Raw genomic sequence first — 17,018 nt, forward strand, 5'->3', positions numbered from 1 at the left:
ACTAGCTAGATGATCTTTAAGAGTTCTTTTTCTTCTTCATTTTACACTAATAGATGTGACCTCCAATGAACAGTAAATGGTCTTATCCTTTTACCTGGGATCCCTCAGTTTTAGTTTAGTAAATATTCACAAATTGTTGTCTTGAGCTTCAGTCTGAGGCCATGGTTCTTGACCAGAGAAAGGTAGTTTGTTTTCTCTGAATGGGTTATGGTTCCACAGCGACTTCCAGCGGATTACAAGCTCACCTTTGACATCCTGATGAGTCACACTGTCCAGAAGAACGAGACTAACATGGCAGTGATACGCACATCGGGGCAGGAACAATCTGCTTTTATAGTTGTGAGAGGCAGCGCCGGGCGAGTTACACCACGATTTGTGAATGGATTGTAGATGCATGGGCTAACGTGTGTTGTGGGATGTGTTTGTGTATCCTAAAACCAGTGATGTTGCGCGATGCAGGAAGGGAGAGTGAAAACACAACTGAGACTGTGCCCACTAACGTAGTGCGCCCAGTGGTCGTAAAAATCTGGTAATAAAAATATACAGTGTTTAAATTGTTTTTGTTTTGTTTTTTTTCGGGGGGGGGGGGGGGGGGGGGGGGGGCTTAGTTTTTTTCCAAGCAAACACATAAATTAGCGGCCGCAGTAAATATTTTTCATACATTTATTTAGGAAATTGTTTATTTTAACTTATTACATTGTTAGATTTTAAAAAATTTAATATAAGTCAAGTAAGAGAAAACTTTCACTAATCAAATAGTAAATAGTATCATTAGCATTAGAACAAATCTCATTAAAATAAAATACATACATTTATTTTTTTATTTTTTACACAAACCTTATGACCCCCTACCGCAAAACCTTAATAAGAAAAAGTAGCCACATATTCATATTCAAGGTTGATTATAGAACTACTATAAACCATATACAGATGTAGGAATATAAAAGAAAAAAAAATTGAAAATCATGACAATGTCAAAATGCAAACCTTTGATCTAATGTTCATACATAATACATAATTTTTCTATTTTCTCTTAGTCTTTTAACTTATTAAAAATATTACTTGTGCTGAGTGAGATTCACCAATTTATTTCATTCTCAGTTGAATACAAATTTGCAGTGACTATATGCCAAATACCTTTACTGCAGTTTGATGAATATCGCACCATCTTTGTGTGAGAGCTAACTAATTGTTAACGTCTTGTGGCCGATCTGCTACATCAAAAGCTTTTGAAAATATAGAAATTAATCTCAATGCATCTTACAGCCCAACATAATCCCCAAAATCATGACACTGAGGCAAAGAAGAGAGGGCTAGACAGCTCCAGATGATGAAGCTGTTGTTGATGAACTTGGCTTGATTGTTGGACTGAATGTTGTGCTTACATTTGGGGCAACAGAGTAACTGCAGACTTCCACATTACCCACTCGATCTACAACCACCAGCTGCACGTTAGGCGAGCAACAGGATGCGTTGTAGGATACCAGCGTCACGTTGGCTGTTGTCATATTAAAGTTTAAGATGCCGTCGCCTTCTCTGAGACTGATGCTATCGATCCCAGTTCCATTTTCTCCGTCGGCCGCTTGGACAGAGAGCTCCCATGTAGACTGGTTACATCTATCACTGCAGTTGGACTGGAGACTAAGCAAATGGCAAACTGGAGGAGAAAAATCTGTCACCTGAAGGTGGAAGAAAATAACGGACAGATTAACACAAATTTAAATAATATACATAGAAATATTATGTATAGCAATGTAGTGTTCTATCTCAAATGGACCTTTGGAAGAACAGTGAGACGCAGCACATCATAGTTGGCGTCTGCACCTCCTGGAGCTTCAGCTTCTATGGTCAGTGTGACACCAGTACCAGGCTGGGAGGCCAGAGGTGCTGTGATACTTGCTGTTCCGTCGGCACTACCTCCACTTTCCAGAGTTAAACTGGATGGAAAGGTTAAATTATAACCTTGGTCATTGGTAGCTTTGATGACAAAGTTTCCTCCTTCACCTGTGGTCGTCACAGAAAAGGGAATGAGGAGTGGAGTTCCAGGCTCTAAGACACTTCCTGTATCAGACTGAAAACAAACAGATTAAAAGAACATGTTAAAAAGACAAATAAACAACTTTTATTTGAGTTAAATGGTTTTGATAGCGTTTTTTTCTTACCAAAGTAATAGATACAGAAGACGCTCTAAAGCTGGTTGTAGACTGCCTCTGGAATGTCATTGAGGATGCTCTAGAGGCTGTACTGTTGGTGCTCTGCCCCCTCACTAATACCACAAACTCAAATGATGGTATCTTGTCAAAATGGACTAAGTATTGTCCTCCACCCTGAGCCTCCACAAGACCATTAACCTTCCCTGACCCTGAGGATTCAACCAAAATGACTTCTGTCACAGTAGAGATGTCAGCCTCAAGTAGAGTAACCTGCAAACTGGTGTTACCGCCTTTGAAGGAAAGAAAATAAGGTCAAACTAAAAAGCTGGGAAACTCCCTCAAACAAAATAAAAGCACCGGAAAGGGCTTTTTTTACCTGCTGTTGGACGATTTTCAACTAGATCAAATCCTCCTAATGGGCCCTGAGATTGCTTAACAAAGCTAAAGATGAAATCAATAGGACTCTGACCTGTAAATAGAAAACAACATAAATATATACAAGGAACATCCTTTACATCTTTCAGTCATGAAAAGCAGAGGTCAGTCATAGTGCACCACATGGCTCTGTGCTTGGTCAGTTTATTTTCCTTTTGCTCGTTTTGATTAAAGTGGTTTGCATTTTTAGGTACTTCTGCAGACATTTCCATTGTCATGCTGCTGATACTCAGCCATACTCATCTAATGGATACATGCAGAATCACAAGTATGTCAGGGCTCTGAAAGCTAGATTTCTTTTCTCGTAAATCTGGTTAAGAGGGAACAGGTTGCCTGTAACCCTTGTGCTTTCCTAGGCACTTTAACGTTGGGAGTTGGGTCATCTAGACCCACTAGAGCAGGGGTGCTCATTACGTCGATCACAATCGACCGGTCGATCTTCAAGGACATGAGTGTAGATCGCGGACCAGAAAAAAAAAAGTACTTCTTAAAAATCCACCAGCCAATCAAAATCCTCACCGAGAAGTACGGGACTTGATCAACATGCAGATTGGCCAATCGGACATCCTCTGATTACGGTGGCCGAGAACCGCCATTGTAGCAACAACAAAAAAAGGAGCAAAAATAAAAAACTACAAGCAAAAAAGAAAAAGGAAATGCAAAAAAAAAGCAGCAACTAAAAAAAGGAGCAAAAATAAAAAACTACTAGCAAAAAAGAAAAAGGAAATGCAAATAAAAAAGCAGCAACTAAAAAAAGGAGCAAAAATAAAAAACTACTAGCAAAAAAGAAAAATGAAATGCAAATAAAAAAAGCAGCAACTAAAAAATGGAGCAAAAATAAAAAACTACAAGCAAAAAAATAAAAATGAAATGCAAATAAAAAAAGCAGCAACTAAAAAAAGGAGCAAAATTAAAAAACTACCAGCAAAAAAGAAAAAAAAGCGATGCAAAAATAAATAAATGCAAACATAAAAAAGCAATGCATCTAGAAAAATGGCTGCAATTTTTTTTTCAACTTCATTGTACGAAACAGAAGTACAATACAAAACACAATTTCACAAAGTAAACTTCAGATATGCCAGGGGAGCATATTACATGCATTTTACATAAAGAAAGCCACGACGAAAGTGGTCAAGCAGCTCTAAGTCTGCCAGGCAGCTAGCAGACCTGGGGGGTATTCCAGGAAGCATGTTTAATCTACCCTGACTTTAACCCTGAACTTTGGCTGAAATCCGCCTGAACTTGCTTACTCTGGGTTTGTCGGTTCCAAAAGACCGGATATGAGTTAGCATAATTATGCTCGACTTGGTAACCCTGGGTTAATGCACGTGCACGTCATGTACATAAAGACATTCTCAATGGATCGCCGATTTCTGGAGTCACCATGGAAACGCGTGGAGAAAAAGAGAGAGCACAACACTTGAGTGAGACGGAGTCTGAGATTTAAATGACGGCGAATTATACGTCCATCAAAAAAGTAACACGGTAATCAGGAGTACATTCCCCTTAGTGCCCTACTCGCCAATTTTAACTGCACCCCCCCTTAGTACACACACCCCTCCTCCTTCAATATATACATTCCAACATAAACACACACACATGCACACACACATCCTCTCAAACACACATACACGCACACGCATTTTGCAAGGAAGGTGGGACCTGGGTCCATCTGTCCCCTACCCCTTCCCTGGTGGGGGGTGCGGGCCTCTTGGCGATGGCGGCCGTGTCCCTTGGGTGCCGGCTTCCTGGGCCCAGCGGTGCTCTCTCCGCACGGTGGGGGAGTTCATATTACACCTGAGCCGGGGGTGTTCGTGTCCCTGGGGGGTGGGTCCTGGTCCTTGCCCCTGAGCGCTGGGCCCCGCCAAACTTCCAACATGGCCGAGCCTGGTCGGGCCATATTTATAACACCCCTTGTGGGCCAACCTTTTTTCCCCGGGGTTACCCCCTCCTGGGCGGGGGCGGCGGGCCCCTGCCTTGCTCCTCCCTGGACCAACCGCTGGCCGGGTGGGTGGCTGCCTGGAGTGCGGAGCGGGTCTCCCTTGGGGGGTCCTGGCTCGTACCTGGGGTTGGGGCGGGGGGATGCCCGGAACTCCTGGGTGGTGGTGGGGTGCTCGTCTGGGGCTGTGGGCGTCCTTCTCCGGTGGGGCCCTGCGTTGGGCTCTTCCGGCGCGGCGGGGGGGCTGCTTTCCTGGCTGGGCTGGGGCGGCGCTCTCTTTCCCTCCGCGCCTCCCTGCTCTCTGGCTCTGGGGGCCTCGCGGCGGTCCTGCTGGCCCTGGCCTGGGTGGCGGTCTTGGTCGCCCGGGGGGCGGTTGTTCCCTGCCTGTTCCCGTGTGGAGTTGGGGGAATTCCGGCTGCCGCTGCTGCTGCGGCGGGGGTCTGGGTGTGGGGGTGGCTGGGCGCTCCTCCTCCTTCTTTTCACATTCCACCATCCATTTTAGAAGAACATAAACACTCACCTGAGCACAGGTGTTAGCTTACCTTTGCACTTATAGTTTGCATGATTGAATGAATGAAAGATCTCACACTAGTTGGTTTAAAGGCATAGGTATGCGTTCGTGAACACTATCTGTTTTGTGTACATGTTGACATGTGGACATTTTTTGCAGCTAGCAGGTGTGTTGATAATATTTGAGTGTGTGTGAACAGGCCCCGCCCTTTTTGTACTACGTTTGAATTGTACCGTAACGATAAATAACCAGTAAACCTGTCTGCTCTATGCTGCTTCATGGTCTTACCCCCCCCCCCTCTCACCATCACCCCCCCCCCCCCCCTCTGACATCCCTCCCTCTTCTTCCCTTCTTTCCTTTTCTGTCCGGTCCAACACCAAAGATTTTCAATCATGGTTGAAATGAATAAAGTTTGGCCTCAATTACAAAAGGGGTTTATTCAGTCATACCTTTGGTTTGTCTGAAGATTAATAACCCCTCTTGTTAAAGTAAAATATGTCCAACACAAGAGGCCCTCAGCTCTCATCTGCCTGCCTAGCTGTTGGACAGGACAAGTTAAAAAAAAAAAAAAAAGTAACACGGCTGCATCAGCAAAAGAAAGCGTTTCTGCTTGGAGAAAAAGAACAAAGTAAACGCACGAGTTTCTGGACTTATTTCCATTTTCCTTGTCATGCATATGTATATATAACTTATCACATTTTGCCAAAATTTGTCTAAGTTTGAGCCTGCAGATATAGTCGTTTTTATAACAATAAAAATAAGAAGTTACTATGTACTTGGCGAATATATTTATCTACAATTTTTCCAATATTGTCACTACATATATTGGTTGTAGGGGTGCTATATAAACTAATCATTCTCTGCCTCTCTCTCACTCATGGTTCAGAGACTTAAGCATAGTAGGACAAAATAACTTGACAAAACACAGTAAATCATCTAATCAACTAAACACATTTGGTCAAAAAGCCACACTTTAACCCAAATCCCTCCAGACAGGCAAAGGGAATGCTATCCCACAGTCCCTTGGGGTGCCGCTCTAACAGCAGCACCACTTACGCACCTACTTTGCAGAAGCAACTGTCCGACGCGAAGGCTTCCACGGCGTGCATAAAAGTAATAAACGCACACTTTGTCTGCCATTAACCCTTATGTAATATGCTCCCCTGGCATATCTGAAGTTTACTTTATGAAATTGTGTTTTGTATTTTACTTCTGTTTTGTACAATAAAGTTGTAAAAAAGAAATTGCAGCCGTTTTTCTAGATGCATAGCTTTTTTTATGTTTGAATTTATTTATTTTTGCATCGCTTTTTTAAATCGTTTTTTTTTTCTTTTTTGCTGGTAGTTTTTTAGTTTTGCTCCTGTTTTTGGTTGCTGCTTTTTTTAATTTGCATTTCATTTTTCTTTTTTGCTAGTAGTTTTTTATTTTTGCTCCTTTATTTAGTTGCTGCTTTTTTATTTGCATTTCATTTTTTTTTTCTTTGTTTTTTATTTTTGCTCCCCCTCTTTTTGTTGTTGCTGCAATGGCGGTTCTCGGCCACCGTATCTGATACATACGTCACTGCAGACGCGTGTTTACTGAGCGCAATTTGTATGTTAATGCTTTGTTCAATAAAGTTGAAAAAAAAAAAACTGAGCGCAAACTCTCCCCGCGGCACGTCAAGTTCCCGGCGGAAGATCTTTCCGAACAACCGTAGTGTTTATTAAATCTGCCCCGCAGATAAATACGAGCTCATTTAATACGCTGTTTTTTTTACGTGGCGCGCGCTTCGTACGAGGCCAGCAGCGCCATTGAAAAACCATGATGCTCCCCCTATTGCAGGGTTTACAACAGAGCCTGACATACGGTGGTTGCTGCTTTCTGTCTTTGTAATAAAACGCCTCATCTGTTAATACAACAGTATCTTGGTTTAATCTTACTGTGTTGTTTTTAATCATCAGTACATAAACAATAATGTTCAAATAAACATGTAGCTAATAAACATAACTAACAAACATTTACTAATAGTTTATATATATATATATATATATATATATATATATATATATATTTATTTATATATAAACTATCTTCAAGACATTGTCGATTCAAACATAGCTCACACGCCAAAAAAGTGTGAGCACCCTTGCACTAGAGAGTGCGCTGAACCTTTTTTCTTCAGTGATTTGTGAACCTCACTGGGGTCCATGGATTACATGAAATTTTTTCACCTTTGTCATGGTAGGGAGAACACGTCAATGCAAGGGTGGGGTCATCTAAGATAGTACAAGGGCTAATCGATGAATGGATGCAATGAGTCTGTCTCCTGTGTGGCTATGTAAACTCTCAACATTCTTTGATTACAATAAAAACATCTAAAATGTATATATATACTTACTGGCCATTTTATTTAGTACACCTTGGTAGTACTAAATTGGACACCCTTTTGCCATCAGAACTATCTCAGTCCTTCATGGCACAGATTCAAGAAGGTACTGGAAACATTCCTTAAGAGAGTTTTTTTAGCAGCACAAGTGTTTTAGCATCAGCAACAACACTGGTGTAGGTTGTGGCCTTGTAACAATGCTCAATTGGAACTGAGAGGCACAAAGTGTGCCAACAAAATTGATACAAGGCAGGATAGATCCATGGTTTCATCTAGTTTAGAACAAATTCTGCAATGGAGACTCATCAGACCAGGCAACATTTATCCAATCTTCTATTGTCCAGTTTTGGTGAGCCTGTGTGAATTGTAGCCTCAGTTTTGTGTTCCTAGGAGTGGCACCCAGTATGGTCTTCTGCTGTTATGGCCCATCTGCCTCAAGGTTGGATGTGTTGTGCATTCAAAGATGCTCTTCTGCAGACCTCAGATTTAACCAGTAGTTATTTGAGTTACAGTTGCTTTTCTATCTATATGGAACCAGTATGATCATTCTCCTCTGACCTCTGGCACCAACAGTGCATTAGAGTGCCATAGCACAGATGGAAGTATCCATCTTCTGATGGCTACTCTGATGGCTACGGCAGGATAACCCGGCATGTCACAAAGCTGGTATCATCTCACTCTGGTTTCTTGAACATGATAACTGTCACTGTCCTCAAATGGCCTCCACAGTCACCAGATCTCAACCCAATAGAGCAACTTTGGGATGTGCTGGAATAGCAGATTTGCATCATGGATGTCCAGGCGACAAATCTGCAGCAACTGTGTAATGCTTTCATGTCAATTAGGACCAAACTCTCTGAGGAATGTTTCCAGTACCTATTTGAAGCTATGCCACAAAGAAATAAGGCAATTCTGAAGGTATAAGAGGTCCAACCTGGTACTTAGAGATTTTTTTGCTATTTGATTTAATCAGACAATCAAGATAACCTATCTTTGAAAAGAAAAATTCTGTAAATGTTTGATTTCAGCTTTGTTACGTGCCTCACCTACAACCCTCAGGGTATAGGGATTTGTTGACGTTAGTCTCAATTCCCACAATCCAACTTGGCCCAGCAACCGCAGAGTCCGTAAGTTTCCCACCAACTCAGCTGTGATGATTGATGGCCCTGTGAAGGTGCTATTATGAAGCTCACCTAGAAATGAAAGTGGATTATGATCAATATAGTGAATGAAACTATAAGAATGTTGTTTATGATTCACTTTTAGTTATTTTTTTCAAGACACAGTTCTCAGTGCTGCTGTCAAAATTTGCCACGATTTTTTTTTTATTTTGAAGTGTGATTGGATCACCTATGAAATTAAAAAAGAATATATGTAATTTGAAATGATCAAAACCGTCACCTGAAGGATTGACAAGCGTGTAGTTGACAGAGCTTCCAGTGATGTAAATGATCAGATTAGTTAATGTCTCATCCACAATGAAAGTGTAATTTTCCGCCTTCCCCAAATTTCTGTTTGCTTGCAGAAGGGTCACCTGGGATACAAATTGAACAAAAGGGATAGATGGACATTTTCTGTACAATAGAATTAGCCGCTGCAAATATTGAGAGCATGTATTAATACCAGAGAACAGCTTGTGGACTCTGTGATTATGCTGGTAGCCTGGAGCAGCTGAGTTTTGGAAACTTGAATCGCTTGTCCTCCTGAAGCTTGAGCCAGATCTCTGTACAGCTGAGAATCTCTCACCATCCGCTGGTTCTGCTGTTGCTGTCGGTTTTCATTAGCTTCTCTGCGACGACGGAGCCCTGGTATGTTGGTTATCATGAAGTTCACCTGAATGATTGATCAGGACATGATGAAGCTGCAGAATAAAGTCTTTTGATGATGGCCAACAATTTATTCATTTTTTGTTAGCTAAAACATTACAGCTCCTTCTATTTGATTTAATCGGTACAATATATGTTGTTGTCCACCTTCTGGCATATGCCTTTAGGGGTCGTCACAGCAAATCTGCTTCTACTGAGTCAAACAGGTGATTTGGAAGAGATTTTTATGCCCGATGACCTTCCTGACACAACCCTGTATTTCATCTGGGCTGGGGACCAGCACAGGGGAACCCAGATAGTGGGAACCCTTGTGGCTATACAGTTGGGCAGTAACGCAAAGGGTCTTGTCCAAGGACCCACACTGGATGAAGGTCATAGTGGCTCCTGGGAAGCAAACTCTGGTTGGTTTCCCATGTGTCAGTCCTACACACAGCCAACCAATCCAACCAACCTCTGAGATGGGATATCACGCCCTCGCGTGTCTGGCTGAAGCCACAGAAGTAGGCCGAGGTTCTACAATACATCAATTTCATCATTTCAAAAATAGTGTATCAAAGATCTCTTAACAGCATCTTGGTGTATGGAAGTACTCACAACTGTCTTGCTCTGCTCTATGAGTGCAATCACTGTGTTCTTCAGATATTCATCTTTGGCAGGTGCATCCGTGAAGAGGAAGATCTCGGAATTAGGAGGAGAGCCAGTTAGAGCCAGCTGAAAAAAAGTCAAACAGAAGTTTTAACCTCTAGAATATGTCTATGAAGACTCTCATTCTTCCAGGTTGGTTCCATTGTAGTAGGTTTAGGGGCTGTCATCTGGACTTGGTTTTTAAAGTTAGAAGACGTTTCACCTCCTATCCAAGAGGCTTTGTCAATTCTGGAAAAACTGGTCGAAGAGCTGGTATATATGCGCTCATGGGGGAGGAGTCAGACCTGAAACTGGATGGTATTGTCAACTTAACCTACATGGTTTCGGGTCGTTAAGAGTCTTTTGTCCTCAGCTGGGGGTTGGGGAGCCAGTGACCCCCTCCCCAAACTGATCATCTCTTTCCGCTGTTAACGACTCAGGTGGAACTGGTTTGGGTTGTTAAGGCTTCAAAACACTGCTGTACATGGATGGAAGAATAAACCTGAGACCACCATTCTTATTTAGAGAAGGTTTATCCTTCTTGACAAAGATGGCTTATTTCACTACTTGCTCAAACCATCCTTTCTCTCTGGCTAGAATTCGGACTTCACTATCCTCGAACGAGTGGTTTGTGGCCTTCAGGTGGAGATGCAGACTCAGGTCCACTTGGGTTGGCTCTGCGATGTTGGTAGAGCCGCTTGTGTAGAGGTTGTTTGGTGTCTCCTATATACTGTTCATTGCAGTTCTCTTTGCAGTGGATAGAGTATGCAACATTACTCTGTTTGTAGCTGGGAATTTTGTCCTTTGGATGAACCAGTTTTTGTCTGAGAGTATTTACTTGTTTGAGATGAACTGGGATGTTATGTTGTTTGAAAATCCTTTTTAGTTTTTCAGACAGGCCTGCGATATAGGGAATTGAAATACTGTTCCGTTTTGGCTCTTGTTCCTTCTTGTCTTGTTTTCCTGTATGTTGGGATCTGGTGAATGCCCACTTGGGATATCCACAGGTTCGGAGGGCTTGGCGGATATTTGCTCTTCTTTCATCTTTCCGTCAGAGCTTGTGGGCACCTCCTGGGCTCTGTGTTGTAATGTCCTAATAACACCTAGTTTGTGCTGTAAAGGGTGGTTGAAGTCAAGTAACAGGTACTGATCTGTGTGCTTCCTGTACACTTCAACCTCGAGCTGTCTGTCCTCTCCAATGATCACAGCACAGTCTAACCTCTAGAATATCAAAAGTTTGAAAGTAAATAGTAGTATTGGAAACAGCATTAACCTGAAGTCCTGAAAGACTCATTTCTGGAGTATCTCCACCTTCGTCCGGTGTTAGTGAATTGATATAACCTTTGAAGACCTCGGCGTCTGTAGTCTTCCTTAAAGGCCCAAAATCTGTCAGCCACACGAGAGAAAAGACACATTATAATTTTTGTTTTTTCTTAATTTTATTTTATTTTTTTTGAAAAGGGGCTTATGTTTAAAAACAAATGTAAGAACAGAACATATGATTTATTGTACAGGATTGAATTGCAGTTCTAGGAACTCACCTGGATCGTTGAAAGGTACAAGAATGTAGAGTGAAGGCTCATCCTCTGTTCCAACCTTACTATCAATTATCTTTGAAGTGACGGTTCGTACTGCTGCAATGTCGTCACCCATACTTCTTGTTGTGTCCACCACAAAACAAAGAGCCTTACTTGATCCCTTTGAGATTCCCATCAACCTAGGGAATTAAAAAATTGAGGTTGGAAATGCTTATGGTAATACGGCTGCTAAATTCTGCTCTGGGCAGTAGTGTCACTCAAGAAGGCAAAAGGATTTTAATACTGAAGGAATTCTCTGTCCCCAGTGGCTCTTCGAATGTCCTCCAGAAGCTGACTCGTTGCAGATATTGCCAGCTCTGCTGCTTCCCTGTGAAGATGTCCATGGCTGGAGGTGTAAGAATCTTTGTTGATCCCACCTTTAGGCTCGCCTAAACTTATTGCATCAAGGAAACTCCCATGGCTGCACTTTCCTGATAATCATGGAAACAAAACCAAAAAAATTAAACCTTAGAATTCTCAGCTTTCTAAGTAAAAGCACAAATACTGTACATAAATGAACAAATGGACACTTAATTTATATATTTAGACAAAACAAATAGTAAAGCTAAAGTGAACACTAATGTTAGTTCCACCACCACAATACAAGGGGCATCAACAAAAAAAACCCATATTCTTTATAGTATAAATTTAGGATAATTTTGTTGCTGGTTTTAGTAGACTATTGTTTTTTTTTACCTTTCGGTTTGTTCCCAGACAAAGTCCGAACAACAGAGTATCCAGATGTCAAAATATTTCCTGCTATTATATCCTCCAAAATGTTGTTGCTGCAGTCGTCCCCATTACAGCTACGACAGGTTGCAGTGGTTTTAGCTGCAGAGAAACATAAAATTCTAGGCATCTTTTTTGACTAATAAATGTTGAAACAATTTCTCTAAGTTATGGTTTTACCTGCAAGTTTTCCAATGGTGGCGTTCTTTCTGATCATATTTATGTTGGGAAATTTGTTTCCTAATTCAACCCAGTTGCTGTGACTGTAGAAATCCTGCAGGTGTAAATGTGGAGATGGAACAAAACATTTTGCGCAACTGACTGTTACTATAAAAATCAATCAAGTAATAATCTGGAATAAATGCATTTTGCCAAATGGGACAAAACTGGACGGTCAGAATGTATTACTTACTTTTTCTAGTAATCTTGTTTTTCTATTCTGTAATGTAGTTACTGTTTTAGCTTCCATTCAGGGAAAAATTACCAGTAAATTAACTAATTTCTTTTTCAGTCAGAGCACAGGTCTGCGACCTGCGGCCCTGAAGCCACACATGGCTCTTTATCTCTCCATGGTGGCTCTCTAGTTAAAGAAAAATAAAATAAAAGTAATTTTTTAAATATTACCAAATTGGCATTTATTTAATTTAGATTAATTAAGTTTATACTTTTCTGACTGAGATGCACCTAGAGGATGAACTATGTAAAGGAAATTACATCTCTACTGACCCGAAGACACCCTGTCGCTCGACCCTTCCTCCAGAATGCACAGATTTCAAATACTAAGTTAAACTTTGGTAAAAAAAAAAAAAAAAAGGTCTGATCTTTCATGAGTTTAAAACACATATTGTATTATTTTATGCTGCAAGACAATAGTTAGTAACTGTCCAGAGCTGCAATGGGAGAAAAAAAAACGTCCTGTTTGGCACAGGGCGTTTTTTATTTTGAAAGAAAATGATTCGAGCTTCTGCCAAACGTGGAAAAAAACAATATCACAATTTGAGAAAATGCTAGTTTCTCCTGATATTCCTGTTTTTATTCATGTCAATAAAGAAATATACTTCAAATATATTAGATTAGATTTTGCGGCTCCTACTTGGTTTTCTTCAGTAAACAAGCCCAAATGGCTCTTATACTGTTTAAGGTTGCAGAACCCTGAGCATAAAAACATAGAATTGCCCCTAAAGCGACATCAAAGAGAAAAAATCAAAGTAAAAAAAAACTAAGTGGGGGTGTACCAGTTACTTTTTTGTTTTTTTTACCGTATTTTTTTTCTTCTATGTCCCTTTACGGGCTCCGTACTCTAGCTTTGAAGCAACACAACACTCATTTGGCACTCAATGTTTAATTCAAGATTTGTTAAATCAACACTGAATTTACAGGCGGAAAAACATGATTGTTCAGACTTTTATTATGGTTTTAGACCATAAAATGGATTGTGAGAAAGTACCTGTAAGGTGTGGAGTATCCCTCCCAGGTTTAATCTTGCTTCCAAATAATTTTGCCTCTTGTTGGCAGCCTTTACTGCTGACAAACCATCTGTGATGAGCCTCTGTCCTTCTACTAAAAGCTCATCATCACAGTGGTAATGGGCATCACGGAAATGACGAAAATCTGTGGCCGCATTCATGCTTTGGATGAGACCGATGTTAAAAAGAAAAGAATTGTAGGACTTTGGAGCTTCACATGCATTAGCAATGGACTTGGCAGTAAAAGGTTGGGCCTGGAAAACACATATTTATGTCCATATTACATAAATATAATATAAAAGTAATATGCAATTTTCAATTGACTATTCAATTAGCTATTTAATCATGAAATTTGAAAATAAATGTTCTAATTTGCAATTCAGCATGCAAATCAGGCTTGGAATATGAAAATACACTTTGCAATTTATAATTCTGTATTAACATCTAAAATTTGACATAATAAAAAGAAATACTGAATGGGTTAAATAAAAACAAAATCAATGGCATTATAAACTGTCCTTGGTTATTGATGCAATAATTCAAATGACAAAGCAAATAGAAATTTACAATCCAATATGCAATTTGATCATTCATTTTGAAAAGGTATTTTGCAATTTACCATTCAATACAAAAGAATGATTTTGCTTCTATTTAAAATTTTATTTTTACATTTGTAAGATTGAATTGTGAGAGTGGGAAATAGCATGAGTAAGTGGTTTCCTGTGAAGGGTTGGTCTGCGTCAGGGATGCGTGATGTCTCCTCGGTTGTTTAACGTGTATATGGATGGGGTGGTAAAAGAGGTGAATGAAAGGGTGTTAGGTACGGGTGTGAGCATGCTGAATACTGATGGCAGGGAATGGAGTGTGAATCAATTGCTGTTTGCAGATGATACTGCACTAGTGGCTGACTCAGAAGAGAGCTTGGCACGTCTGGTTGAGGAGTTTGGAAGGGTGTGCGGCAGAAGGAAGTAGAGAGTGAATGTGGAAAAGAGTAAGGTGATGAGGTGTACAGGGTTAAAGGGTGAACGTAGATTGAATGTGGCATTAAATTGGGAGTTGTTGGAAGAGGTAGTGTTTTCAGTATTTGGGGTCATGTGTCTGTGTGGATGGTGGAATAGGGGGAGAGGTAGAGTTTAGAATGATTGAAGTACGAAAGATATGGGGGGGAATGAAGAGAGTGTTTGAATGTAGGTCACTGGGAAAGGATGCGAAAAGGAGATTGTATGAGGGTGTGGTGGTGCCTGCAGCGTTATATGGGGCTGAAACATGGAGTCTGAAAGTGGCAGAAAAGAGGAAGCTGAATGTAGTTCAGATGAGATGTTTGAGGAGTATGTGTGGTGTGACGCGTATGGATCGTGTGAGAAATGATGAGCGTTCTGGGGGGGAGGGGGAGCCCACTATTGGTACGGGACATGGGGGGTTGACGGGTCGGGGTCTCCGCTGAGGCAATCGGCGGTTGCCCCGGCCGGTGGGCTGCCTCAGTCCCGTTGAGGCTTGACCAGAGCTCTTCTGAGGGCCAGCGTTTGGGGGTGGGGGCCTGGACTTGCTCCCGAGGGGGCAACGCTTTTTGGCTCCTCTCTCTGTGTGGGGTGGGTGGTGGGCCTGGGGTGTCGGCGCCTCAGGGGATGGGGCCCCTGGGCTGGGTGGACCTGGCCCCTTTGCTGGGAGGGGGCTGGGGGACAGCTGTTTGACCACCGGGGGACAGTCTACCAGCTGTCCCCAACTTACCCCCTTCCTCATATAACTTCATATTAGGGTGAGGGGGTGGGGGATTTAGCCTGCGATGCGCCTTGGGGGGGGCTACTTGGCAGTGGCGGCCCTCCCATGGGTGCCGTATGGAGTGGACCCCCCCTCTTTCGGTTTTATTTGCACTTTAGACATGTAGAGCCCTTGGTAGGGGGGGGGGGTGCTCGGACATCACTGCCAGCAAGCAGCAGATGTCCTCTTAGCACCCTACCCGCCAATTTTAACCGCACCTTAGACATTTAGGGCCCCTTGGTGTGGAGGGTGAAGGGACATCACTGTGAGTAATCAGGATATGTCCCCTTAGTGCCCTACCCGCCAATTTTAACTGCACCCCCCTTAGTACACACACCCCTCCCCCCCGATATAGCAGGAAGCAGGAAGTCCGAATCTGTAAAGATATTTCTAACTTTATCGAGTTCTCCGAATCCTGCACTCTGATTGGTTGACTCCGCCTCCTCTTACCCTCCCTCCCCCCAGTCCCACTATCGGACACAAATCAGTTTCTCGCAAGGAATGTGTCAAAATTCGGAGCGCAGTTGTAGCGCACCTGTGATTTGCTCCAGCAGATTCTAGCACACGCAGAAGCACATTTGAGCAGTTGTAATCACAGATTTGAAGTTGTAACTCTAAATGAAGACATGCAAATGGAAATTTGCCAGTTCACAGCATAGAGAGATTTTTACACACAGATGCAGATTTTTGATGCACAAAAGCTCGTCCATTTTGGAAGATTAATACCTTCATATAGACCAGGCCTTAGACCAGTCGTACACACACACACAGACACACACACGCACACACTGAAGGAGGAGGGTTTGGGGAAGAGAAGGAGGGAGGAAATAATCTGTGCCCTGTCTAGGCTACCCCACCTTGGTGGGACACAGCCTGGGTATATACATAGATAGAAGATTGAATTGTAATTATTGGTATTGAATTTTAAATAGCAAAATGCATTTTTTAAATTCCATTATAAAATTGCAAATTGAATTGTCAATTGAGAATGGCATATTACAGTTAAATTAAGACAAAACAACCTCAAAACCAACCCAGTCTCATCCTACATTACACTAGAGGGCGTTGTTTTGCAATTTCTTTTTAATTTTGAGTAAAAAAACCACAGCAAATTACAATTCACTAAATTTTCAATGTATTGAAAGGCAAGTTTGTAATGGTATATAATAAATTGCAAATTGTATTTTAAGAATGCAAAACTAAATTGCATATTGAATTGTAAATTGCATTGTCATTTGAATTATGGTTTCAAAAAGCCATGACAATTTAAAATGCAGATTGATTTTGTTTTCATTTAATATTTTATTTTTACATTTTTTGATAGTGAAATGTAATTTTTTTAAATATTGTGTTCTAAATTTTTTTTAATTATTTAATTGTTAATATTTTTATATTCTAAGCCTGGGTTACATATTGAAATTCAATTCCATAGTTTTCATGGAAAGTGGAAAAAGAATTCCATATTTAATGCTGAAGAGATGATGAAACCAAACAAACGCAAGGTTTTTGATGTCATCACAGTGTCATCTTACAGGAAAAGTGAAGTCCCTCCCCTCAGCCAGAGCCAGAGCTCTGCAGACCCGAGCCGTAACATTCAGGAGTGCTCTTTCAGTGATTGTTTGATGATTAAAAGAG

The 17,018-nt window shown here is 41.4% G+C and overlaps 2 protein-coding genes across 2 annotated transcripts; both read right to left on the reverse strand.

The window, feature by feature from the left end:
* Positions 1–686: 686 nt before the first annotated feature.
* Positions 687–9,540, reverse strand: LOC105357391 (von Willebrand factor A domain-containing protein 7-like). The gene is made up of 7 exons (XM_023962635.1): positions 9,027–9,540; positions 8,805–8,937; positions 8,450–8,596; positions 2,530–2,622; positions 2,163–2,443; positions 1,778–2,071; positions 687–1,679 (listed from the first exon to the last, which is right to left on the reverse strand). The coding sequence occupies exons 1-7, from the start codon at positions 9,225–9,227 to the stop codon at positions 1,314–1,316; spliced, it is 1,515 nt and encodes a 504-aa protein (XP_023818403.1). The 5' UTR covers positions 9,228–9,540; the 3' UTR covers positions 687–1,313.
* Positions 9,541–11,356: 1,816 nt separating this feature from the next.
* LOC105355581 (von Willebrand factor A domain-containing protein 7-like) lies at positions 11,357–13,038 on the reverse strand. Its single transcript, XM_023962766.1, has 3 exons — positions 12,127–13,038; positions 11,675–11,861; positions 11,357–11,570 (listed from the first exon to the last, which is right to left on the reverse strand). Exons 1-3 carry the CDS (start codon positions 12,287–12,289, stop codon positions 11,357–11,359), a joined length of 564 nt encoding a protein of 187 aa, XP_023818534.1. The 5' UTR covers positions 12,290–13,038.
* Positions 13,039–17,018: the final 3,980 nt, after the last annotated feature.

This window comes from Oryzias latipes, chromosome 14 (assembly GCF_002234675.1).
Source record: "Oryzias latipes chromosome 14, ASM223467v1".
Classification (NCBI taxonomy): domain Eukaryota; kingdom Metazoa; phylum Chordata; class Actinopteri; order Beloniformes; family Adrianichthyidae; genus Oryzias; species Oryzias latipes.